This window comes from Tachypleus tridentatus, chromosome 10 (genome assembly GCF_004210375.1).
Source record: "Tachypleus tridentatus isolate NWPU-2018 chromosome 10, ASM421037v1, whole genome shotgun sequence".
Lineage (NCBI taxonomy): Eukaryota > Metazoa > Arthropoda > Merostomata > Xiphosura > Limulidae > Tachypleus > Tachypleus tridentatus.
In genome coordinates, this window is record NC_134834.1 from 119,291,408 (window position 1) to 119,318,149 (window position 26,742).

Consider the following 26,742-nt stretch of genomic DNA (forward strand, 5'->3'; position numbering starts at 1 on the left):
CACTGGACAGTGGTGTTACTGTGTTAAATTAAAAAACAACTCTACATGAAACATAAATACAAAATTTCCACATGTTTTATAAAGATCTAAATTATAACTACGTACGTAAAGTTTACAGACTTGGCTAGTAGCTCCAAAACATCCGCCATTGGGCCCTTTATGGTGACATTCCCATCGCTTGTTTCATTCACCCACACCCACGGTTCCCACTGAAAAACGAACAATTTTAATGTGTAGTTTGAAATATCTAAAGATAAATGTAAACAATTAATGAAAGTTTGACACACTTCTTGCCTTCGGCTGCTTTCCTTTTCTCAATATAAATTTTATCATTTAAACAGATAGCGAATAGAGGACTGAGATCAACTATCCAGTTTGGAATTTTAATTATAGAAAATGTAAAATACATGAACAGTTCAAAGGCTAAATAACATTAATATCAATAAATAAATAACACTAATGTTAGTAAATAAATAAATAACACTAATATTAGTTAATAAATAATTAACACTAATATTAGTAAATAAATAAATAACACTAATATTAGTTAATAAATAAATAACACTAATATTAGTTAATAAATAATTAACACTAATATTAGTAAATAAATAAATAACACTAATATTAGTTAATAAATAATTAACACTAATATTAGTTAATAAATAATTAACACTAATATTAGTTAATAAATAATTAATACTAATGTTAGTTAATAAATAAATAACACTAATGTTAGTTAATAAATAAATAACACTAATGTTAGTAAATAAATAATTAACTCTAATATTAGTTAATAAATAAATAACACTAATGTTAGTTAATAAATAAATAACACCAATATTAGTAAATAAATAAATAACACTAATATTAGTTAATAAATAAATAACACTAATATTAGTAAATAAATAAATAACACTAATGTTAGTTAATAAATAAATAACACTAATATTAGTAAATAAATAACACTAATGTTAGTTAATAAATAAATAAATAACACTAATATTAACAAATAAATAACACTAATATTAACAAATAAATAACTCTAATATTAACAAATAAATAACACTAATATTAATCATTAAATAACTTACCTCCAATACAAGAGCTAATCGACAAGACCATGTAAATATAATTTAATGATTAGATAAGAATAATATAAGTTCTAGGTTCTGTTTCTTGCCACTAGGGTTATTTACTGCTGCCGAAAGAGAATAAAACCTGCCAGCAGCTCCACTGCCTTTGGCTACTCTGTAACCAACAAGTCGTGTGATTGAGAGTTGGGTTTCAATTTCACGAGTCATATACTGACACCAGAAAAAGAAATTCCAAACCACTTTGCTTTTGGAAAAGGCAAGTCAGAGGTCAAAAGGTGAATATTTTGACATCTTTTCTGATTCCCAACAAAACTTGATAAAGGATTAGATCTAAACCTAAACATTGTAAGAAATCTTCACTCACTTCTTCAACAGTGATCCGAAGATGCATGGTCCTCCACTGTGTCACTGGAAAAATAAACACAAGTTCTAATGTTATAAATAAACACATAAAATAGAACATTTCAGAAAGTATGGAACTAAACTGTCATTAAATAAATAAGATGTTTATTCTTGGATTAGTGGAACATAAGAAACAAACACAATCACTTTGCTACTCTATTGTCACAATCTCATTTAACACGACAAGAATATCACAATTCCACTACTACAACGTTAATGGCACCATCTCTTTTTGAAGAACCAAAACACTACAGTCCCACTACTATGTTATTGTCACCATCTCACTTAGCAGGACAGAAATACAGTAATCGCGTTGCTACCCCTTGAGGTGGATTCCTGTATGTGATGATGGTATCTCCCAAGAAATGTTCTATATCTTCATTTTACCTCCACTGGGATCCAAACATCCACTCTCGTGTTTGCCATGAATGTTGTCCCACGAAGAGGAAGAGGGGATCCTGGTGATTTAGGGATGTTGCTTGATGGGTCAGTTTATACTGGTGGCACTTCGCTACATCACTTTGGCTATGGACTCTTGTTGCCTTGGGGTGGCTCCACCAGGATGAATCATGTGGTACTATACTCATATGCCAATGTCAGACACAATGCCAACAATACTACCGTAGCCCAATAGGATGCGTCCCCTCGCAGGGTCCATGATGTATAGAATCAGTGGGCACTAAATGTTCTCTATCCCTTATAAAACAAAAACCTTAACACATAAACACATAGATTAGGAAACGACCACATCTAGAGAAACAGTTTCACAGTATAGTCAGTCCCTGAGCGTCGTTTTTTAATCTTGTATCCTTTGTCTGATAAACTCTTAGAGCAAATATCTACATTTTCATCCACAAGAGAAAGAAAGGGCTAGCCAGCTCTACAAAGTCAGACAAGAAATCACTGTTGATATCTTGGTTGAAACATCCACAACACAGTATAGAAACTCCCTCCTCAAATCAAAGTGCATCATTGATATACTTATTGAGGTTACTCCCCGCGCTATTTTGAATTCCTCTCATGGATTAGTTGTTGAGAGGGGTTTACTTGACACCCCTGAGTCAGAGCTTTTTAATGGTTTATCCAATGAAGTAGTTTCAGCTGTTAATGTATTTCCACTCATAAAAACCGAATTGTACGACCTACCCAGGTTCGTGTATTGATGTTTACACATGTCTCCTGCTTGTGTCAAGCCTGCTGATACTGTCTTTTTTCTTGTAGAAGAATGACAAATTGTGTGATGAACGCGTTCCAATAGGTGTAACACTGCTGGTAGACCAGCACTTAAACAATTCGATATATCTCTAGAGACTGTAGTCATGCATATCTCTATTGGTCATACCATCACTATGTGTTATGATTACGTGTCTTCAGAAGAATCTTATGGTCAATCAGACCTTGGTGATCTTACTGACCAGATTCTGTCTCCCTTCTTCATCTCGGGAGACTTTAATAAACCAACTCCCCTTTGAGGTGGTGCTGACATAGATGAGAGAAGTCATTCTGTGCAGTATATATATCACAACCTTCCCTTTTCAGTACTGGTTCTGTTACTTATTTTCGCGCCCCTTATTTTACAACTGTTGATATATTTCTTTATTCCTATTCACTGACATAAATCAGTAATAATTTTGTGGAAGTTGCAGTAGAATCGATGAAACTCGATCCTGCTGTCCTTAGTCTTCCTACTGTTAACAACCGCGTGCAGACAGCAACTGGCTGTATTATTCAAGTAGCTGTCTGATCCACCCCAGACCTCCAAACGTTTCCTATAATATTCTTGTCCATGGTGCTCTCATACCTATCAGCAGGCACATAAAGCTCAGAAAAGGGCCTAGTATATCTTTAGCAGGTATCCCACTTTTTACATCGGCATTGTTTTCCAACAGGCTCGTATCCGTGCCCAGTTGGTCAGGCATCAATTCCAGAAGAATCCCTGATTAAGTTTGGTACCAGCATCTCTTCTACCACCAGTTCCAAAGTAGTCTGGGAGATGATAAGGAAGGACAATGAACAGTATGTTTCTCATCCAGTTTTCAGTGGTCAGGAAGTTGTTGATATATAAAGAATACTCTTAGAGAATGCTTTGTCCCACTTTTCCAGCACTCCTGTCTCTTTTCCTACCTTCTTGGCTACGAAATCTCAGGTTTATAGATGGTGGAACGTAAATTTGCTATTAATAAGTCGGGTAGTACATCAGTTGGACCTGATGGCATTCCCTATGAAATGTTGCACCATCTTTCTCTTCTTATGGTTGTTTTAATCGGATTTTGTATGATAATGTTTTAACTGGTACTCTTCAAACATTTCAAAACTTTCGAAAGATCCCAAGTTTCCTTCTAATTATCATCCAATTTCTTTGACTAGCTGTCTTTGTAAAGTCTTGGATAAGGTAATTAATACACATCTTGTTTGGTGCCTTGAATCAAACAACCTTCTTTCGCCTATTCCGTGTGGTTTCCGTTGAAAGTGTTCTACCATAGATCACCTGATTTGACTTAGCCTTTTCAAGGAAACATGTTTCAAGAGAGAAAATTTTTATTCTATGTTCTTTGATTGTTAGAAGGCTTATGACACTACATGAAGGTTTGGCATTTTGCGTGACCTTTGCTCATATGAATTTCATGGCTATTTATCACTTTTTATTCCACTGAAGATTCCAGGAATATGTGGTTTCGACCCTGTCCTGTCTCTTCACATAATAACTTAGAGTCTCTCGGGGTTGTGTTCGTAGTGTCACGTTTTACTGTATCAAGATCTATACTATCACTACACAACTCGACTCTGTCCTGTCTCTTCACATAATAACTTAGAGTCTCTCGGTGTTGTGTTCGTAGTGTCACGTTTTACTGTATCAAGATCTATACTATCACTACACAACTCGACTCTGTCCTGTCTCTTCACATAATAACTTAGAGTCTCTCGGGGTTGTGTTCGTAGTGTCACGTTTTACTGTATCAAGATCTATACTATCACTACACAACTCGACCCTGTCCTGTCTCTTCACATAATAACTTAGAGTCTCTCGGGGTTGTGTTCGTAATGTCACGTTTTACTGTATCAAGATCTATATTATCACTACACAACTTTCTCCTACTGTTGTAAACAGTCTCTATGTCGAATACTTCCATATTTATTGTCGGTTGTCAAACGTGAGACTTATTGAGCTGCTGGAGTGGACTAGGGCAAACAATTTCGCATCATGTTCTTTTAGGACAAACTGGATCCATATTTGCCACCAGTGGGGCTTGAAACCTGACCTGGAGCTACATTTGGTACTGATAGTGGTTGAGACAAAGTTCCTGGTTCTTTTCTTTAACTACAAACTTTCTCATATTCGTAAAGTGCACTAAACATTTACTATGTCACCTCTGCCATTATCTTACAATCTCCATTGTCTGGGACTTTCCATACTTCACCAGAACCAGAGTCTGTACACTGAGTGCCATGAACCTCTTCTTCACGACAGAAAACTGGTTTATCTCGTATTAAGTGTCAGTACTGATGTTTAACAATCTGTTTTATTGCTTGTTTACCGTTTAGATAACTGGTTTATCTCGTATTAAGTGCCAGTACTGGTGTTTAACAATGTGTTTAACGTTTGTTTATTGTTTAGAGAACTGGTTTACCCCTATTAAGTGTCAGTACTGATGTTTAACAACCTGTTTTATTGCTTGTTTACTGTTTAGATAACTGGTTTATCTCGTATTAAGTGCCAGTACTGGTGTTTAACAATCTGTTTTATCGTTTGTTTATTGTTTATATAACTGGTTTACCCCTATTAAGTGTCAGTACTGATGTTTAACAATCTGTTTATCGTTTGTTTATTGTTTAGAGAACTGGTTTACCCCTATTAAGTGCCAGTACTGGTGTTTAACAATCTGTTTTATTGCTTGTTTACTGTTTAGATAACTGGTTTATCTCCTATTAAGTGCCAGTACTGGTGTTTAACAATCTGTTTAACGTTTGTTTATTGTTTAGAGAACTGGTTTACCCTTATTAAGTGCCAGTACTGATGTTTAACAATCTGTTTTATCGTTTGTTTATTGTTTATATAACTGGTTTACCCCTATTAAGTGTCAGTACTGATGTTTAACAATCTGTTTATCGTTTGTTTATTGTTTAGAGAACTGGTTTACCCCTATTAAGTGCCAGTACTGGTGTTTAACAATCTGTTTTATTGCTTGTTTACTGTTTAGATAACTGGTTTATCTCGTATTAAGTGCCAGTACTGATGTCTAACAATCTGTTTTATTGCTTGTTTACTGTTTAGATAACTGGTTTATCTCGTATTAAGTGCCAGTACTGGTGTTTAACAATCTGTTTAACGTTTGTTTATTGCTTAGAGAACTGGTTTACCCTTATTAAGTGCCAGTACTGATGTTTAACAATCTGTTTTATCGTTTGTTTATTGTTTATATAACTGGTTTACCCCTATTAAGTGTCAGTACTGATGTTTAACAATCTGTTTATCGTTTGTTTATTGTTTAGAGAACTGGTTTACCCCTATTAAGTGTCAGTACTGATGTTTAACAATCTGTTTTATTGCTTGTTTACTGTTTAGATAACTGGTTTATCTCGTATTAAGTGCCAGTACTGGTGTTTAACAATCTGTTTAACGTTTGTTTATTGTTTAGAGAACTGGTTTACCCCTATTAAGTGTCAGTACTGATGTTTAACAATGTTTTATTGCTTGTTTACTGTTTAGATAACTGGTTTATCTCGTATTAAGTGCCAGTACTAGTGTTTAACAATCTGTTTAACGTTTGTTTATTGTTTAGAGAACTGGTTTACCCCTATTAAGTGTCAGTACTGATGTTTAACAATCTGTTTTATTGCTTGTTTACTGTTTAGATAACTGGTTTATCTCGTATTAAGTGCCAGTACTAGTGTTTAACAATCTGTTTAACGTTTGTTTATTGTTTAGAGAACTGGTTTACCCCTATTAAGTGTCAGTACTGATGTTTAACAATCTGTTTTATTGCTTGTTTACTGTTTAGATAACTGGTTTATCTCCTATTAAGTGCCAGTACTGGTGTTTAACAATCTGTTTAACGTTTGTTTATTGTTTAGAGAACTGGTTTACCCCTATTAAGTGTCAGTACTGATGTTTAACAATCTGTTTCTCATTTGTTTTATTTTGTTTTGTCTCGTTTAAAGATATTTCACGCTACAATTAGTTTTTCATCAAAATATTTTTTCTGCTTGATTGTTCTAAGCTATAAATGCTAGTGCATTATTATTTAAGATATTATTCTTATTGTTTTATTTTATGATACACATACATATATATATATATGCTTACATTACTTCCTTAAACCTTAGAATTATAGCAACAAATCATACAGACTATAACAATAGTAACTGTTCTGAACTTCGAAAACTTGTTTATGTATTATAGCTATAACATAACAATACTCTATAGAAATTTAAAACTTATTATATTAACTTAACGAACTAGCCGCTCGTTACGTTCGCTTTAGAGCTTTTGTTTTGAAGCCAGGCCCAGTGTTTGGAAACATCTCCTTACTAATTACTTCTTCAGGTACCTGTAGCATTTCAGTTTCTCTGTAACATGAAACTTCTACTAATTACCAAATTGAAAATCTCGTTATTTTCCGTTATAATACTTTACGAGGTAGACATGTGAATTAGGAGATAAACCCATTTCCTTTATTACTTAAGATATTTTACTCAACTGTCTAGAGTCTTTGTCACGTCATAATATATCGATAATGCATTTACCACATATTAAAATGTGATATAACTTTGCCAGTCCAAACTTTATCGGGAAAATTGCTTTCATTCTATGCAACATCGTATGGTTTTCAAATCTAAAGCACAACGCACCTCCCTGTTGTTTTCAATAATCCTTAAGTGGACGAGTAGAACGTTTTCAAGTTGTCGTTTTAAAACCAATAGCACAGAAATATTTAGGCGCTGCATCACCTGACTCTTAATCAACATGAATACACTTTATCTCTTCAATTTTCCAGCTCCTTGAGATATGAAAATATGGATCCTATAAGTCGTTTCTTTAGACAAAGACTCTTTCTGATTGAATTACATATCTTTGCTTGAACACATTGGCAACTTTTGTCATTGACTTTTGTGTTCGTGAATTCTTACCTGTTACAAACGCTGCACTTTGTTTATCAACAACACTATTTTGTGCATCACTTTCTAAGTGGATCTGATACCTCAAGTTGATCCACATTCCTTTGTTTAAAATGCCATAACGTACAAGAGATGATGCTCTCTATTCTAAATAGTCAATCCGAACATATCTTTACGATCAGAGTTTACGAATATCTTGTTGTGAATAAGGCTCTAACATACCCTTTCACTTTGGATAAGTGTGTTACATATCCTTCCGAAAAAGGAACACTTTTCGGTATCAATAAATTACATACGAACACCAAACAAACTCAAAATGCTGTTATTGGTACAAGCAGAGCTTCAATCAGTACCACTACGAGTTACTTCAAGAGAACACTGGTACTAACATACCTACATCAATACCACTAAGTGCTACATCAACAGTACACTGGTACTAACATACCTACATCAGTACCACTAAGTCTTACTTAAACAGTACACTGGTACTAACATACCTACATCAGTACCACTAAGTGTTACTTCAACAGTACACTGGTACTAACATACCTACATCAGTACCACTAAATGTAACTTCAACAGTACACTGGTACTAACATACCTACATCAGTACCACTAAATGTTACTTCAACAGTACACTAGTACTAACATACCTACATCAGTACCACTAAATGTTACTTCTATGGTACACTGGTACTAACATACCTACATCAGTACCACTAAGTGTTACTTCAACAGTACACTAGTACTAACATACCTACATCAGTACCACTAAGTGTTACTTCAACAGTACACTGGTACTAACATACCTACATCAGCACCACTAAATGTTACTTCAACAGTACACTGGTACTAACATACCTACATCAGTACCACTAAGTGTTACTTCAACAGTACACTGGTACTAACATACCTACATCAGTACCACTAAATGTTACTTCAACAGTACACTGGTACTAACATACCTACATCAGTACCACTAAGTGTTACTTCAACAGTACACTAGTACTAACATACCTACATCAGTACCACTAAGTGTTACTTCAACAGTACACTGGTACTAACACACCTACATCAGTACCACTAAGTGTTACTTAAACAGTACACTGGTACTAACATACCTACATCAGTACCACTAAGTGCTACATCAACAGTACACTGGTACTAACATACCTACATCAATACCACTAAGTCTTACTTAAACAGTACACTGGTACTAACATACCTACATCAGTACCACCAAGTGTTACTTAAACAGTACACTGGTACTAACATACCTACATCAGTACCACTAAGTGCTACATCAACAGTACACTGGTACTAACATACCTACATCAGTACCACTAAGTCTTACTTAAACAGTACACTGGTACTAACATACCTACATCAGTACCACTAAATGTTACTTCAACAGTACACTGGTACTAACATACCTACATCAGTACCACTAAGTGTTACTTCAACAGTACACTGGTACTAACATACCTACATCAGTACCACTAAGTGTTACTTAAACAGTACACTGGTACTAACATACCTACATCAGTACCACTAAGTCTTACTTAAACAGTACACTGGTACTAACATACCTACATCAGTACCACTAAGTCTTACTTAAACAGTACACTGGTACTAACATACCTACATCAGTACCACTAAGTCTTACTTAAACAGTACACTGGTACTAACATACCTACATCAGTACCACTAAGTCTTACTTAAACTGTACACTAGTACTAACATACCTACATCAGTACCACTAAGTGTTAACTACATTAAATTCTACGCTGTTTGAAGCCTAACGTGGTAGTTGGTGATAAATGAAGTTTTCGGGCTAGTCTAGCAAATTAAAAGTTTTAAGACCTACTCTGTAACAGACTGTTTGTAACTGGAAGTTTTAAGAACTACTCTGTAACAGACTGTTTGTGACTGGAAGTTTTAAGACCTACTCTGTAACAGACTGTTTGTAACTGGAAGTTTTAAGACCTACTCTGTAACAGACTGTTTGTAACTGGAAATTTTAAGACCTACTCTGTAACAGACTGTTTGTAACTGGAAGTTTTAAGACCTATTCTGTAACAGACTGTTTGTAACTGGAAGTTTAAAGACCTACTCTGTAACAGACTGTTTGTAACTGGAAGTTTTAAGACCTACTCTGTAACAGACTGTTTGTAACTGGAAGTTTTAAGACCTACTCTGTAACAGACTGTTTGTAACTGGAAGTTTAAAGATCTACTATGTAACAGACTGTTTGTAACTGAAAGTTGAAAGACCTACTCTGTAACAGATTTTTTATAACTGGAAGTTTTAAGACCTATTCTGTAACAGACTGTTTGTAACTGGAAGTTTTAAGAACTACTCTGTAACAGACTGTTTGTGACTGGAAGTTTTAAGACCTACTCTGTAACAGACTGTTTGTAACTGGAAGTTTTAAGACCTACTCTGTAACAGCCTGTTTGTAACTGGAAATTTTAAGACCTACTCTGTAACAGACTGTTTGTAACTGGAAGTTTTAAGACCTATTCTGTAACAGACTGTTTATAACTGGAAGTTTTAAGACCTATTCTGTAACAGACTGTTTGTAACTGGAAGTTTTAAGAACTACTCTGTAACAGACTGTTTGTGACTGGAAGTTTTAAGACCTACTCTGTAACAGACTGTTTGTAACTGGAAGTTTTAAGACCTACTCTGTAACAGACTGTTTGTAACTGGAAATTTTAAGACCTACTCTGTAACAGACTGTTTGTAACTGGAAGTTTTAAGACCTATTCTGTAACAGACTGTTTATAACTGGAAGTTTAAAGATCTATTCTGTAACAGACTGTTTGTAACTGGAAGTTTTAAGACCTATTCTGTAACAGACTGTTTATAACTGGAAGTTTTAAGACCTATTCTGTAACAGACTGTTTATAACTGGAAGTTTTAAGACCTACTCTGTAACAGACTGTTTGTAACTGGAAGTTTAAAGATCTACTCTGTAACAGACTGTTTGTAACTGGAAGTTTAAAGATCTACTATGTAACAGACTGTTTGTAACTGGAAGTTTAAAGATCTACTATGTAACAGACTGTTTGTAACTGGAAGTTTAAGATCTATTCTGTAACAGACTGTTTGTAACTGGAAGTTTTAAGACCTATTCTGTAACAGACTGTTTATAACTGGAAGTTTTAAGACCTACTCTGTAACAGACTGTTTGTAACTGGATATTTTAAGACCTACTCTGTAACAGACTGTTTGTAACTGGAAGTTTTAAGACCTATTCTGTAACAGACTGTTTATAACTGGAAGTTTAAAGACCTACTCTGTAACAGACTGTTTGTAACTGAAAGTTTAAAGACCTACTCTGTAACAGACTGTTTGTAACTGGAAGTTTTAAGACCTACTCTGTAACAGACTGTTTGTAACTGGAAATTTTAAGACTTACTCTGTAACAGACTGTTTGTAACTGGAAGTTTTAAGACCTATTCTGTAACAGACTGTTTATAACTGGAAGTTTAAAGACCTACTCTGTAACAGACTGTTAGTAACTGAAAGTTTAAAGACCTACTCTGTAACAGACTGTTTATAACTGGAAGTTTTAAGACCTACTCTGTAACAGACTGTTTGTAACTGGAAGTTTTAAGACCTACTCTGTAACAGACTGTTTGTAACTGGAAGTTTTAAGACCTACTCTGTAACAGACTGTTTGTAACTGGAAGTTTAAAGATCTACTATGTAACAGACTGTTTGTAACTGAAAGTTTAAAGATCTACTATGTAACAGACTGTTTGTAACTGGAAGTTTTAAGATCTATTCTGTAACAGACTGTTTATAACTGGAAGTTTTAAGACCTACTCTGTAACAGACTGTTTCTAACTGGAAGTTTAAAGATCTACTATGTAACAGACTGTTTGTAACTGGAAGTTTTAAGACCTACTCTGTAACAGACTGTTTGTAACTGGAAGTTTAAAGATCTACTATGTAACAGACTGTTTGTAACTGAAAGTTTTAAGACCTATTCTGTAACAGACTGTTTGTAACTGAAAGTTTAAAGATCTACTCTGTAACAGACTGTTTATAACTGGAAGTTTTAAGACCTACTCTGTAACAGACTGTTTGTAACTGGAAGTTTAAAGATCTACTCTGTAACAGACTATTTATAACTGAAAGTTTAAAGATCTACTCTGTAACAGACTGTTTGTAACTGGAAGTTTTAAGACCTACTCTGTAACAGACTGTTTGTAACTGGAAATTTTAAGACCTACTCTGTAACAGACTGTTTGTAACTGGAAGTTTTAAGACCTATTCTGTAACAGACTGTTTGTAACTGGAAGTTTAAAGACCTACTCTGTAACAGACTGTTTGTAACTGGAAGTTTTAAGACCTACTCTGTAACAGACTGTTTATAACTGGAAGTTTTAAGACCTACTCTGTAACAGACTGTTTGTAACTGGAAGTTTAAAGATCTACTCTGTAACAGACTATTTATAACTGAAAGTTTAAAGATCTACTCTGTAACAGACTGTTTGTAACTGGAAGTTTTAAGACCTACTCTGTAACAGACTGTTTGTAACTGGAAATTTTAAGACCTACTCTGTAACAGACTGTTTGTAACTGGAAGTTTTAAGACCTATTCTGTAACAGACTGTTTGTAACTGGAAGTTTAAAGACCTACTCTGTAACAGACTGTTTGTAACTGGAAGTTTTAAGACCTACTCTGTAACAGACTGTTTGTAACTGGAAGTTTTAAGACCTACTCTGTAACAGACTGTTTGTAACTGGAAGTTTAAAGATCTACTATGTAACAGACTGTTTGTAACTGAAAGTTGAAAGACCTACTCTGTAACAGACTTTTTATAACTGGAAGTTTTAAGACCTACTCTGTAACAGACTGTTTGTAACTGGAAGTTTAAAGATCTACTATGTAACAGACTGTTTGTAACTGGAAGTTTTAAGATCTATTCTGTAACAGACTGTTTGTAACTGGAAGTTTTAAGACCTATTCTGTAACAGACTGTTTGTAACTGGAAGTTTTAAGACCTATTCTGTAACAGACTGTTTATAACTGGAAGTTTTAAGACCTACTCTGTAACAGACTGTTTGTAACTGGAAGTTTTAAGACCTACTCTGTAACAGACTGTTTGTAACTGGAAGTTTTAAGACCTACTCTGTAACAGACTGTTTGTAACTGGAAGTTTTAAGATCTACTCTGTAACAGACTGTTTGTAACTGGAAGTTTAAAGATCTACTCTGTAACAGACTGTTTGTAACTGGAAGTTTTAAGATCCTATTCTGTAACAGACTGTTTGTAACTGGAAGTTTTAAGACCTACCTCTGTAACAGACTGTTTGTAACTGGAAGTTTTAAGACCTACTCTGTAACAGACTGTTTGTAACTGGAAGTTTTAAGACCTACTCTGTAACAGACTGTTTGTAACTGGAAGTTTTAAGACCTACTCTGTAACAGACTGTTTGTAACTGGAAGTTTTAAGACCTACTCTGTAACAGACTGTTTGTAACTGGAAGTTTTAAGACCTAGTAACAGACTGTTTGTAACTGGAAGTTTAAAGACCTATTCTGTAACAGACTGTTTGTAACTGGAAGTTTTAAGACCTACTCTGTAACAGACTGTTTGTAACTGGAAGTTTTAAGACCTATTCTGTAACAGACTGTTTGTAACTGGAAGTTTTAAGACCTATTCTGTAACAGACTGTTTTTGTAACTGGAAGTTTTAAGACCTACTCTGTAACAGACTGTTTGTAACTGGAAGTTTTAAGACCTACTCTGTAACAGACTGTTTGTAACTGGAAGTTTTAAGACCTACTCTGTAACAGACTGTTTGTAACTGGAAGTTTTAAGACCTATTCTGTAACAGACTGTTTGTAACTGGAAGTTTTAAGACCTACTCTGTAACAGACTGTTTGTAACTGGAAGTTTTAAGACCTACTCTGTAACAGACTGTTTGTAACTGGAAGTTTTAAGACCTACTCTGTAACAGACTGTTTGTAACTGGAAGTTTTAAGACCTACTCTGTAACAGACTGTTTGTAACTGGAAGTTTAAAGACCTACTCTGTAACAGACTGTTTGTAACTGGAAGTTTTAAGACCTACTCTGTAACAGACTGTTTGTAACTGGAAGTTTAAAGACCTACTCTGTAAACAGACTGTTTTTGTAACTGGAAGTTTAAAGACCTACTCTGTAACAGACTGTTTGTAACTGGAAGTTTTAAGACCTACTCTGTAACAGACTGTTTGTAACTGGAAGTTTTAAGACCTACTCTGTAACAGACTGTTTGTAACTGGAAGTTTTAAGACCTACTCTGTAACAGACTGTTTGTAACTGGAAGTTTTCTAAGACCTACTACTGTAACAGACTGTTTGTAACTGGAAGTTTTAAGACCTACTCTGTAACAGACTGTTTGTAACTGGAAGTTTTAAGACCTACTCTGTAACAGACTGTTTGTAACTGGAAGTTTTAAGATCTACTCTGTAACAGACTGTAACTGGAAGTTTACTACTTGTAACAGACTGTTTGTAACTGGAAGTTTTAAGACCTACTCTGTAACAGACTGTTTATAACTGGAAGTTTTAAGACCTACTCTGTAACAGACTGTTTGTAACTGGAAGTTTTAAGACCTACTCTGTAACAGACTGTTTGTAACTGGAAGTTTTAAGACCTACTCTGTAACAGACTGTTTGTAACTGGAAGTTTAAAGATCTACTGTAACAGACTGTTTGTAACTGGAAGTTTTAAGACCTACTCTGTAACAGACTGTTTGTAACTGGAAGTTTAAAGATCTACTACTGTAACAGACTGTTTGTAACTGGAAGTTTTAAGACCTACTCTGTAACAGACTGTTTGTAACTGGAAGTTTAAAGATCTACTCTGTAACAGACTGTTTGTAACTGGAAGTTTTAAGACCTACTCTGTAACAGACTGTTTGTAAGTTTAAAGATCTACTCTGTAACAGACTGTTTGTAACTGTTTAAAGACCTAAACAGACTGTTTGTAACTGGAAGTTTTAAGACCTACTGTAACAGACTGTTTGTAACTGGAAGTTTAAAGACCTACTCTGTAACAGACTGTTTGTAACTGGAAGTTTTAAGACCTACTCTGTAACAGACTGTTTGTAACTGGTTTTAAGACCTACTCTGTAAGACTGTTTGTAACTGGACTCTGTAACAGACTGTTTGTAACTGGAAGTTTTAAGACCTACTCTGTAACAGACTGTTTGTAACTGGAAGTTTAAAGACCTACTCTGTAACAGACTGTTTGTAACTGAAAGTTTAAAGACCTACTCTGTAACAGACTGTTTATAACTGGAAGTTTTAAGACCTACTCTGTAACAGACTGTTTGTAACTGGAAGTTTCTGTAAGACTGTTTGTAACTACTACTCTGTAACAGACTGTTTGTAACTGGAAGTTTAAAGACCTACTCTGTAACAGACTGTTTGTAACTGGAAGTTTAAAGACCTACTCTGTAACAGACTGTTTGTAACTGGAAGTTTTAAGACCTACTCTGTAACAGACTGTTTGTAACTGGAAGTTTTAAGACCTACTCTGTAACAGACTGTTTGTAACTGGAAGTTTAAAGACCTACTAACTGTAACAGACTGTTTGTAACTGGAAGTTTTAAGACCTACTCTGTAACAGACTGTTTATAACTGGAAGTTTAAAGACCTACTCTGTAACAGACTGTTTGTAACTGGAAGTTTTAAGACCTACTCTGTAACAGACTGTTTGTAACTGGAAGTTTTAAGACCTACTCTGTAACAGACTGTTTGTAACTGGAAGTTTAAAGACTGTTTATAACTACTACTGTAACAGACTGTTTGTAACTGGAAGTTTTAAGACCTACTCTGTAACAGACTGTTTGTAACTGGAAGTTTTAAGACCTACTCTGTAACAGACTGTTTGTAACTGGAAGTTTTAAGACCTACTCTGTAACAGACTGTTTGTAACTGGAAGTTTAAAGATCTAAGTAACAGACTGTTTGTAACTGGAAGTTTTAAGACCTACTCTGTAACAGACTGTTTGTAACTGGAAGTTTTAAGACCTACTCTGTAACAGACTGTTTGTAACTGGAAGTTTAAAGATCTACTCTGTAACAGACTGTTTGTAACTGGAAGTTTTAAGACCTACTCTGTAACAGACTGTTTGTAACTGGAAGTTTTAAGACCTACTCTGTAACAGACTGTTTGTAACTGGAAGTTTAAAGACCTACTCTGTAACAGACTGTTTGTAACTGGAAGTTTTAAGACCTACTCTGTAACAGACTGTTTGTAACTGGAAGTTTTAAGACCTACTCTGTAACAGACTGTTTGTAACTGGAAGTTTTAAGACCTACTCTGTAACAAGACTGTTTGTAACTGGAAGTTTAAAGACCTACTCTGTAACAGACTGTTTGTAACTGGAAGTTCTGTAAGACCTACTCTGTAACAGACTGTTTGTAACTGGAAGTTTAAAGACTGTTTGTAACTACTACTGTAACAGACTGTTTATAACTGGAAGTTTAAGACCTACTCTGTAACAGACTGTTTGTAACTGGAAGTTTAAGAACAGACTAACTCTGTAACAGACTGTTTGTAACTGGAAGTTTTAAGACCTACTCTGTAACAGACTGTTTATAACTGGAAGTTTTAAGACCTACTCTGTAACAGACTGTTTGTAACTGGAAGTTTTAAGACCTACTCTGTAACAGACTGTTTGTAACTGGAAGTTTTAAGACCTACTCTGTAACAGACTGTTTGTAACTGGAAGTTTAAAGATTACTCTGTAACAGACTGTTTATAACTGGAAGTTTAAAGACCTACTCTGTAACAGACTGTTTGTAACTGGAAGTTTTAAGACCTACTCTGTAACAGACTGTTTGTAACTGGAAGTTTTAAGACCTATGTCTGTAACAGACTGTTTGTAACTGGAAGTTTTAAGACCTATTCTGTAACAGACTGTTTGTAACTGGAAGTTTAAAGACCTACTCTGTAACAGACTGTTTGTAACTGGAAGTTTTAAGACCTACTCTGTAACAGACTGTTTGTAACTGGAAGTTTAAGACCTACTCTGTAACAGACTGTTTATAACTGGAAGTTTAAAGACCTACTCTGTAACAGACTGTTTGTAACTGGAAGTTTAAGAGATCTACTCTGTAACAGACTGTTTGTAACTGGAAGTTTTAAGACCTACTCTGTAACAGACTGTTTGTAACTGGAAGTTTAAAGATCTACTCTGTAACAGACTGTTTGTAACTGGAAGTTTAAAGACCTACTCTGTAACAGACTGTTTGTAACTGGAAGTTTTAAAGACCTACTCTGTAACAGACTGTTTGTAACTGGAAGTTTTAAGACCTACTCTGTAACAGACTGTTTGTAACTGGAAGTTTAAAGACCTACTCTGTAACAGACTGTTTGTAACTGGAAGTTTTAAGACCTACTCTGTAACAGACTGTTTGTAACTGGAAGTTTAAAGACCTACTCTGTAACAGACTGTTTGTAACTGGAAGTTTAAGATCTACTATGTAACAGACTGTTTGTAACTGGAAGTTTAAAGACCTACTCTGTAACAGACTGTTTGTAACTGGAAGTTTTAAGACCTACTCTGTAACAGACTGTTTGTAACTGGAAGTTTTAAGACCTACTCTGTAACAGACTGTTTGTAACTGGAAGTTTTAAGACCTACTCTGTAACAGACTGTTTGTAACTGGAAGTTTAAGACCTACTCTGTAACAGACTGTTTGTAACTGGAAGTTTAAAGACCTACTCTGTAACAGACTGTTTATAACTGGAAGTTTAAAGATCTACTCTGTAACAGACTGTTTGTAACTGGAAGTTTAAGACCTACTCTGTAACAGACTGTTTGTAACTGGAAGTTTTAAGACCTACTCTGTAACAGACTGTTTGTAACTGGAAGTTTAAGACCTACTATGTAACAGACTGTTTGTAACTGGAAGTTTAAAGACCTACTCTGTAACAGACTGTTTGTAACTGGAAGTTTAAGACCTATTCTGTAACAGACTGTTTATAACTGGAAGTTTTAAGACCTACTCTGTAACAGACTGTTTGTAACTGGAAGTTTAAAGACCTACTCTGTAACAGACTGTTTGTAACTGGAAGTTTTAAGACCTACTCTGTAACAGACTGTTTGTAACTGGAAGTTTAAAGACCTACTCTGTAACAGACTGTTTGTAACTGGAAGTTTTAAAGACCTACTCTGTAACAGACTGTTTGTAACTGGAAGTTTAAGACCTACTCTGTAACAGACTGTTTGTAACTGGAAGTTTTAAGACCTACTCTGTAACAGACTGTTTGTAACTGGAGTTTAAAGACCTACTCTGTAACAGACTGTTTGTAACTGGAAGTTTAAAGACCTACTCTGTAACAGACTGTTTGTAACTGAAAGTTTAAGACCTACTGTAACAGACTGTTTGTAACTGAAGTTTAACTGTAAGACTCTACTAACTACTCTGTAACAGACTATTTGTAACTGGAAGTTTTAAGACCTACTCTGTAACAGACTGTTTGTAACTGGAAGTTTAAGATCTACTATGTAACAGACTGTTTGTAACTGGAAGTTTTAAGATCTACTATGTAACAGACTGTTTGTAACTGGAAGTTTAAAGATCTACTCTGTAACAGACTGTTTATAACTGGAAGTTTAAAGACCTATTCTGTAACAGACTGTTTGTAACTGGAAGTTTTAAGACCTACTCTGTAACAGACTGTTTGTAACTGGAAGTTTTAAGACCTACTCTGTAACAGACTGTTTTACTAACTGGAAGTTTAAGACCTACTCTGTAACAGACTGTTTGTAACTGGAAGTTTTAAGATCTACTCTGTAACAGACTGTTTGTAACTGGAAGTTTAAAGACCTACTCTGTAACAGACTGTTTGTAACTGGAAGTTTTAAGACCTACTCTGTAACAGACTGTTTGTAACTGGAAGTTTTAAGACCTACTCTGTAACAGACTGTTTTCAAGTAACTGGTAACAGACTTTTGTAAGAAGTTTAAGACCTACTCTGTAACAGACTGTTTGTAACTGTTTTAAGACCTACTCTGTAACAGACTGTTTGTAACTGGAAGTTTAAGACCTACTCTGTAACAGACTGTTTGTAACTGGAAGTTTTAAGACCTACTCTGTAACAGACTGTTTGTAACTGGAAGTTTTAAGACCTACTCTGTAACAGACTGTTTGTAACTGGAAGTTTAAAGACCTACTCTGTAACAGACTGTTTGTAACTGGAAGTTTAAAGACCTACTCTGTAACAGACTGTTTGTAACTGGAAGTTTTGTAAGACCTACTCTGTAACAGACTGTTTGTAACTGGAAGTTTTAAGACCTACTCTGTAACAGACTGTTTGTAACTGGAAGTTTAAAGACCTACTCTGTAACAGACTGTTTGTAACTGGAAGTTTTAAGACCTACTCTGTAACAGACTGTTTGTAACTGGAAGTTTTAAGATCTACTCTGTAACAGACTGTTTGTAACTGGAAGTTTAAGATCTACTCTGTAACAGACTGTTTGTAACTGGAAGTTTAAAGAACAGACTATTCTGTAAAGACCTAGAACAGACTGTTTTATAACTGGAAGTTTTAAGACCTACTCTGTAACAGACTGTTTGTAACTGGAAGTTTTAAGACCTACTCTGTAACAGACTGTTTGTAACTGGAAGTTTTAAGACCTACTCTGTAACAGACTGTTTGTAACTGGAAGTTTTTAAGACCTACTCTGTAACAGACTGTTTATAACTGGACTTTTAAGACCTACTCTGTAACAGACTGTTTTGTAACTGGAAGTTTAAAGACCTACTCTGTAACAGACTGTTTGTAACTGGAAGTTTAAGATCTACTATGTAACAGACTGTTTGTAACTGGAAGTTTTAAGACCTACTCTGTAACAGACTGTTTGTAACTGGAAGTTTAAAGACTACTATGTAACAGACTGTTTGTAACTGGAAGTTTACTACTCTGTAACAGACTGTTTTGTAACTGGAAGTTTTAAGACCTATTCTGTAACAGACTGTTTGTAACTGGAAGTTTTAAACAGACCTGGACCTACTGTAACAGACTGTTTGTAACTGGAAGTTTTAAGACCTACTCTGTAACAGACTGTTTGTAACTGGAAATTTTAAGACCTACTCTGTAACAGACTGTTTGTAACTGGAAGTTTTAAGACCTATTCTGTAACAGACTGTTTATAACTGGAAGTTTAAAGACCTACTCTGTAACAGACTGTTTGTAACTGAAAGTTTAAAGATCTACTCTGTAACAGACTGTTTTATAACTGGAAGTTTTAAGACCTACTCTGTAACAGACTGTTTGTAACTGGAAGTTTTAAGACCTACTCTGTAACAGACTGTTTGTAACTGGAAGTTTTAAGACCTACTCTGTAACAGACTGTTTGTAACTGGAAGTTTAAAGATCTACTATGTAACAGACTGTTTGTAACTGAAAGTTTAAAGACCTACTCTGTAACAGACTGTTTATAACTGGAAGTTTTAAGACCTACTCTGTAACAGACTGTTTCTAACTGGAAGTTTAAGACCTACTCTGTAACAGACTGTTTGTAACTGGAAGTTTTAAGACCTACTCTGTAACAGACTGTTTGTAACTGGAAGTTTTAAGACCTACTCTGTAACAGACTGTTTGTAACTGGAAGTTTAAAGATCTACTATGTAACAGACTGTTTGTAACTGAAAGTTTTAAGACCTATTCTGTAACAGACTGTTTGTAACTGAAAGTTTAAAGATCTACTCTGTAACAGACTGTTTATAACTGGAAGTTTTAAGACCTACTCTGTAACAGACTGTTTGTAACTGGAAGTTTAAAGATCTACTCTGTAACAGACTATTTATAACTGAAAGTTTAAAGATCTACTCTGTAACAGACTGTTTATAACTGGAAGTTTTAAGACCTATTCTGTAACAGACTGTTTGTAACTGGAAGTTTAAAAATCTACTCTGTAACAGACTATTTATAACTGAAAGTTTAAAGATCTACTCTGTAACAGACTGTTTATAACTGGAAGTTTTAAGACCTATTCTGTAACAGACTGTTGAGAACTGGAAGTTTTAAGACCTACTCTGTAACAGACTGTTTGTAACTGGAAGTTTAAAGATCTAGTCTGTAACAGACTGTTTATAACTGGAAGTTTAAAGATCTACTCTGTAACAGACTGTTTGTAACTGGAAGTTTAAAGATCTACTCTGTAACAGACTGTTTGTAACTGGAAGTTTAAAGATCTACTCTGTAACAGACTGTTTGTAACTGGAAGTTTTAAGACCTACTCTGTAACAGACTGTTTGTAACTGGAAATTTAAAGATCTACTCTGTAACAGACTGTTTGTAACTGGAAGTTTTAAGACCTACTCTGTAACAGACTGTTTGTAACTGGAAGTTTTAAGACCTACTCTGTAACAGACTGTTGAGAACTTCGCCCGATCTTTTTTCTCAGTACCTCGCTTCAAGTATCATAACCAGATGCTGGATTGATTTCACTGTTTCCGTCTCAACAGTCGTATTCTTAAAACAGTATGAATAATATATCAAATGCCTGTTTCTTTAACGGAGATATAAAATCGTTTAACAGCTGAGTAGAAAATGTGTAGAAACGTTCAAGTCTTCATATTTCGACGACTTTAATTACAGTTTCGTGAATGTTAGAACGGTACGTATTCTCACAAATAAACAAAATCGTTCGTTAAATGTCTGAAAGCGCCCCGATGGCTAAACGGTTAAATATTGCAGCTTGGGTTAAATATTAAAAAAATATATATTGACACGTTTAAATAAAATCTTTTTGTTGTTTTATTTTGTGTTTCGGGCAAGTGCCCAGTGATTGAGTGATAAAAATCGAGTTACAACAAATACATGTAACAGAGCCTTGAACACCTGTCTGAGGACGTCTGTGTAAAGTTTTTATTTAGACGAATATGTTGAGTCTCTATCATAGTTTATCTGATAAACTCAAGTCTAACAGAACAACACTCATTCTAATATGATGGTTCATAATACTAAACATTTGGTTTCGATATCTGTGGTGAACCACATCTAGCTGATTACGTTCTTTTATGATTAACAAAAATATATAGACGTAGAAATAAACATGTTCCTAAATCTATGTGTGACAGAGAGCCACACACCTCCAACCCTTTGACCACTCTTAACAAATAGTAGAGTTTATTGACACGTTACAACACTCCCACGAGGGAGAGGGCGAGCATGTACGGTGGTGCAATTTGAATCCACGATCCGTAAATTGCGATCGAGCGTTCTAACCAGACGTTTATTGTTTTGTTTATATATACAAAGTTACACAACGGTTAATAGTCACTAATACTGAAGTGAAACACCAGAGGAAAGGCAGCTAGTTAACCCCTCCACCATTTTCGACTACACTAGTCAAATGCTTGGATTTCATTGTTATTCATATACCCACAGCCCCAGACTAACGAACGTCAACCACAGTACTTTATTTGGTAGACTTATTCACTTAGAATAACTTTTAATAATTTCACTTACCGGTGGAAAACATGACACTGAACGGTCAGCTAGTATAAGTTTTAAAGATGTGAAGTTATCGTTGGAAAACATGACACTGAACGGTCAGCTAGTATAAGTTTTAAAGATGTAAAGTTATTATTGGAAAACATGACACTGAACGGTCAGCTAGTATAAGTTTTAAAGATGTAAAGTTATTATTGGAAAACATGACACTGAACGGTCAGCTAGTATAAGTTTTAAAGATGTAAAGTTATTATTGGAAAACATGACACTGAACGGTCAGCTAGTATAAGTTTTAAAGATGTAAAGTTATCGTTGGAAAACATGACACTGAACGGTCAGCTAGTAGAACTTTGAAAGATGTGAAGTTATCGTTGGAAAACATGACACTGAAAGGTCAGCTAGTAGAACTTTGAAAGATGTAAAGTTATTGTTGGAAAACATGACACTGAAAGGTCAGCTAGTAGAAGTTTTAAAGATGTAAAGTTATTATTGGAAAACATGACACTGAACGTTCAGCTAGTAGAAGTTTTAAAGATGTAAAGTTATTATTGGAAAACATGACACTGAACGGTCAGCTAGTAGAAGTTTTAAAGATGTAAAGTTATTATTGGAAAACATGACACTGAACGGTCAGCTAGTAGAAGTTTTAAAGATGTAAAGTTATTATTGGAAAACATGACACTGAACGGTCAGCTAGTAGAAGTTTTAAAGATGTAAAGTTATTATTGGAAAACATGACACTGAACGGTTCAGCTAGTAGAAGTTTTAAAGATGTAAAGTTATTATTGGAAAACATGACACTGAACGGTCAGCTAGTAGAAGTTTTAAAGATGTAAAGTTATTATTGGAAAACATGACACTGAACGGTCAGCTAGTACAAGTTTTAAAGATGTGAAGTTATCGTTGGAAACATGACACTGAACGGTCAGCTAGTATAAGTTTTAAAGATGTAAAGTTATTATTGGAAAACATGACACTGAACGGTCAGCTAGTATAAGTTTTAAAGATGTAAAGTTATCGTTGGAAAACATGACACTGAACGGTCAGCTAGTAGAACTTTGAAAGATGTGAAGTTATCGTTGGAAAACATGACACTGAACGGTCAGCTAGTATAAGTTTTAAAGATGTAAAGTTACCGGTGGAAAACATGACACTGAACGGTCAGCTAGTATAAGTTTTAAAGATGTAAAGTTACCGGTGGAAAACATGACACTGAACGGTCAGCTAGTATAAGTTTTAAAGATGTAAAGTTATCGTTGGAAAACATGACACTGAACGGTCAGCTAGTATAAGTTTTAAAGATGTAAAGTTACCGGTGGAAAACATGACACTGAACGGTCAGCTAGTAGAAGTTTTAAAGATGTAAAGTTACCGGTGGAAAACATGACACTGAACGGTCAGCTAGTATAAGTTTTAAAGATGTAAAGTTACCGGTGGAAAACATGACACTGAACGGTCAGCTAGTATAAGTTTTAAAGATGTAAAGTTATCGTTGGAAAACATGACACTGAACGGTCAGCTAATATAAGTTTTAAAGATGTAAAGTTACCGGTGGAAAACATGACACTGAACGGTCAGCTAGTATAAGTTTTAAAGATGTAAAGTTACCGGTGGAAAGCATGACACTGAAAAGTCATCTGATTGTTTTGTTTGTTTGTTTTTTTGAATTTCGCGCAAAGCTACTCGAGGGCTATATTCGCTAGTCGTCCCTAATTCAGCATTGTAAGACTAGAGGGAAGGCATTTAGTCATCACCACCCACCGCCAACTCTTGGGCTACTCTTTTACCAACGAATAGTGGAATTGACCGTCACATTATAACGCCCCACGGCTGAAAGGGCGAGCACGTTTGGCGCGACCGGGATTCGAATCCGCGACCCTTAGATGCCGAACGCCTTAACCCAACTGGCCATACCGGGCCATGTCATCTGATAAAACTTTTAAAAGCTGTGAGTTCCCCGATAGCTTGATACATAAGTTAGAACACAAACCAATGTATGTGTATAAATTCAAGTAAACCACATCTCACGAGTACACGTGAACGTTACTAGTGGGTCTTCCAAACGTTTGGTTTTGCAGCTAAGAGCAAAACTACGTAATGGATTATCTGTTCTTTGCCAACAGCTGGACACGAGCCCCAATTCTCTCATGTTGACCAATATCCTTTCTCAAAATGAATGGTTTCTCTTTCTTCTTTGATTTGCTTTTGAAATTTTAGCGCATATCGACGTTCAACGTGTTTTAATTTGGAATTAACAGTACTCTCCACTTGGCTGTATAAAGAATGCGACTTCCCAATCGAATTTATAACTCACCAACAGCCCAAACCTAGCGTGTCTTTAAGGTATCGGAACGTGGACGATATAACACCAGCACTTCGATATATAGCATCAACATTTTAACCGCTAGCCCTCTGGCATGCTGAACAAAATGAAATATACGAACTTCTGACCAAACCATTTTTACATTTGTTATATAAAGTATCAACATATTCATTTACCCAAAAATAACATAGGTTTAACAGCATATTAAAACACACTTATAGAAACATAACATTACTTTAACTGTGTACTAAAACGTACTTATAAAAACATAACACAAATCTAACTGTATATGAAAACATAATTATAGAAACATTACACTAGTTTAACAGTGTATGAAAACATAATTATAGAAATATTACACTAGTTTAACAGTGTATGAAAACATAATTATAGAAACATTACACTAGTTTAACAGTGTATGAAAACATAATTATAGAAACATTACACTAGTTTAACAGTGTATGAAAACATACTTACAGAAACGTAACAGTAATTCTAACTGTACATTAAAACATACTTACAGAAACGTAACACTACTTCTTACCGTATATTAAAATATATTTATACAAACATGACATTAGCTCTAACTGTATACTAAAATATACTTATAGAAACGTGACACTAGTTCTGTCTGTGTATAAAAACATACCTATAGAAACATAACAGTAGTTTTAACTGTATACGTATAGCAACATAACACAAGTTCTAACTTTATATTAAAACATACTTATAGCAACATAACACAAGTTCTAAATGTAGATTAAAACATACTTATAGAAATATAACACTAATTCTAGCTGTATATTAAAACATATTTATAGAAACATAACACTAACTCTAACGTATATTCACAAATACGTAAAGAAACACAACACTAGTTCTTACTGTATATTAAAACATACATACTTATAGAAACATAACACTGAGTCTAACTCTGTAACATGGTCAGGTGTGTTAAGGCGTGCGACTCGTAATCCGAGGGTCGCGAGTTCGAATCCCGGTTGCACCAAACATGCTCGCCTTCCCATCCGTGGGGGGGGGGGGGTATAACGTGACGGTCAATCCCACTATTCGTTGGTAAAACAGTAGTCTAAGAGTTGGGGGTTGGTGGTGATGACTAGCTGCCTTCCCTCTAGTCTTACACTGCAAAATTAGGGACAGCTAGCGCAGATAGCCCTCGAGTAGCTTTGCGCGAAATTCAAAAACCAACAAACACTAGTTCTAACTATATATTAAAACATACTTATGACAATATAACACTAGTTACAATTGTATATTAAAACATAATTATAGAACCATAACACTAATTCTAACTTTATATTAAAACATACTTATAGAAACTTAACACTGGTTCTAACTACATATAAAAACATACTTATAGAAACATAACACTAATTCTAACTGTATATTAAAACATACTTGTAGAAACATAAAAGTGATTCTAACTGTGTATTAGAACGTATTTATCAAAACATAACACTAGTTCTAACTGTATATTAAACATACTTATGGAAACATAACAGAATTCTGTGTATTAAAACATTTGTAAAAACATGACACTAGTACTAATTCTACAGTACAAAAACAAAGTTTATAATAAAAATTATCATATTCAGTAGGTTTGTTTTAAGGGGGGTGACACATGTTATTTGTTGCTAGAATTATTGAGTGTTTCTAACACAAACTACAAGTTAAATTACTAGCGTTATTTTCCTAACAGAATACAGACATATTCCACGACTTACCAATACGATAACAAAAAGCGTAGTTTTAACAGCAAAATCCTAAACCTAGCCTAGTGAAGATCACACATGGACAGTAAGTAATACGTCATAAATATAGCGTGCATATATTTGACGTACAACATTCTGCTTCACAGTGCCTCGCACTAGGACATCACGTTCTCGCGTGCTGTGGGTACATCGGCCAATAACAGGTCGCGATGTGAGTCAACGGGGTTATGCTTCTTCTGGTGGGTTGAATTTTAAATTAATCGCGTGTGTTTCTTCCTCATAGTTATTTATATCTAATCATTATCCGTGGAGATCGAGCCCTGAATTCTAGCATTACAAAAACCTAGAGAGTACATTTTCGTATTCTTGTTTCAATGGATTTCAAGAACTGAAATATAGACAAATTTACTACTAAAATAATTTAAAATATTTTCAGAAGATTATAGGTGTTTCATGCCAATACTATAGAGGCTATCTCCCGAGATTACTTGTGCAAAGAGTCCAGACGGCACAAATGTAAACCTCAACTATGAGGGTTAACCATATGAACACTCTTCTAAATTAAAAAACATGTATATAAGCATATTATATTATTA

General features: G+C 34.8%; 1 protein-coding gene across 2 annotated transcripts in view; it reads right to left on the bottom strand.

Annotated features, from left to right (window-relative positions):
* The window catches only part of LOC143228195 (putative glutamate receptor), a 43,782-nt gene extending 17,426 nt beyond the window's left edge, over positions 1–26,356 (bottom strand). Inside the window, exons 1-3 of one of the 2 annotated variants that reach the window (XM_076459502.1) lie at positions 26,159–26,356; positions 1,459–1,502; positions 106–209 (exon numbers count right to left, since the gene is read on the bottom strand). In XM_076459502.1, the coding sequence (XP_076315617.1) occupies positions 106–209; positions 1,459–1,485 (131 nt within the window). In that variant the 5' untranslated portion in view covers positions 1,486–1,502; positions 26,159–26,356. The remainder of the gene's footprint in view (positions 1–105; positions 210–1,458; positions 1,503–26,158) is intronic. The other variant, XM_076459503.1, reaches the window with a different exon arrangement.
* Between the last annotated feature and the right edge of the window lie 386 nt (positions 26,357–26,742).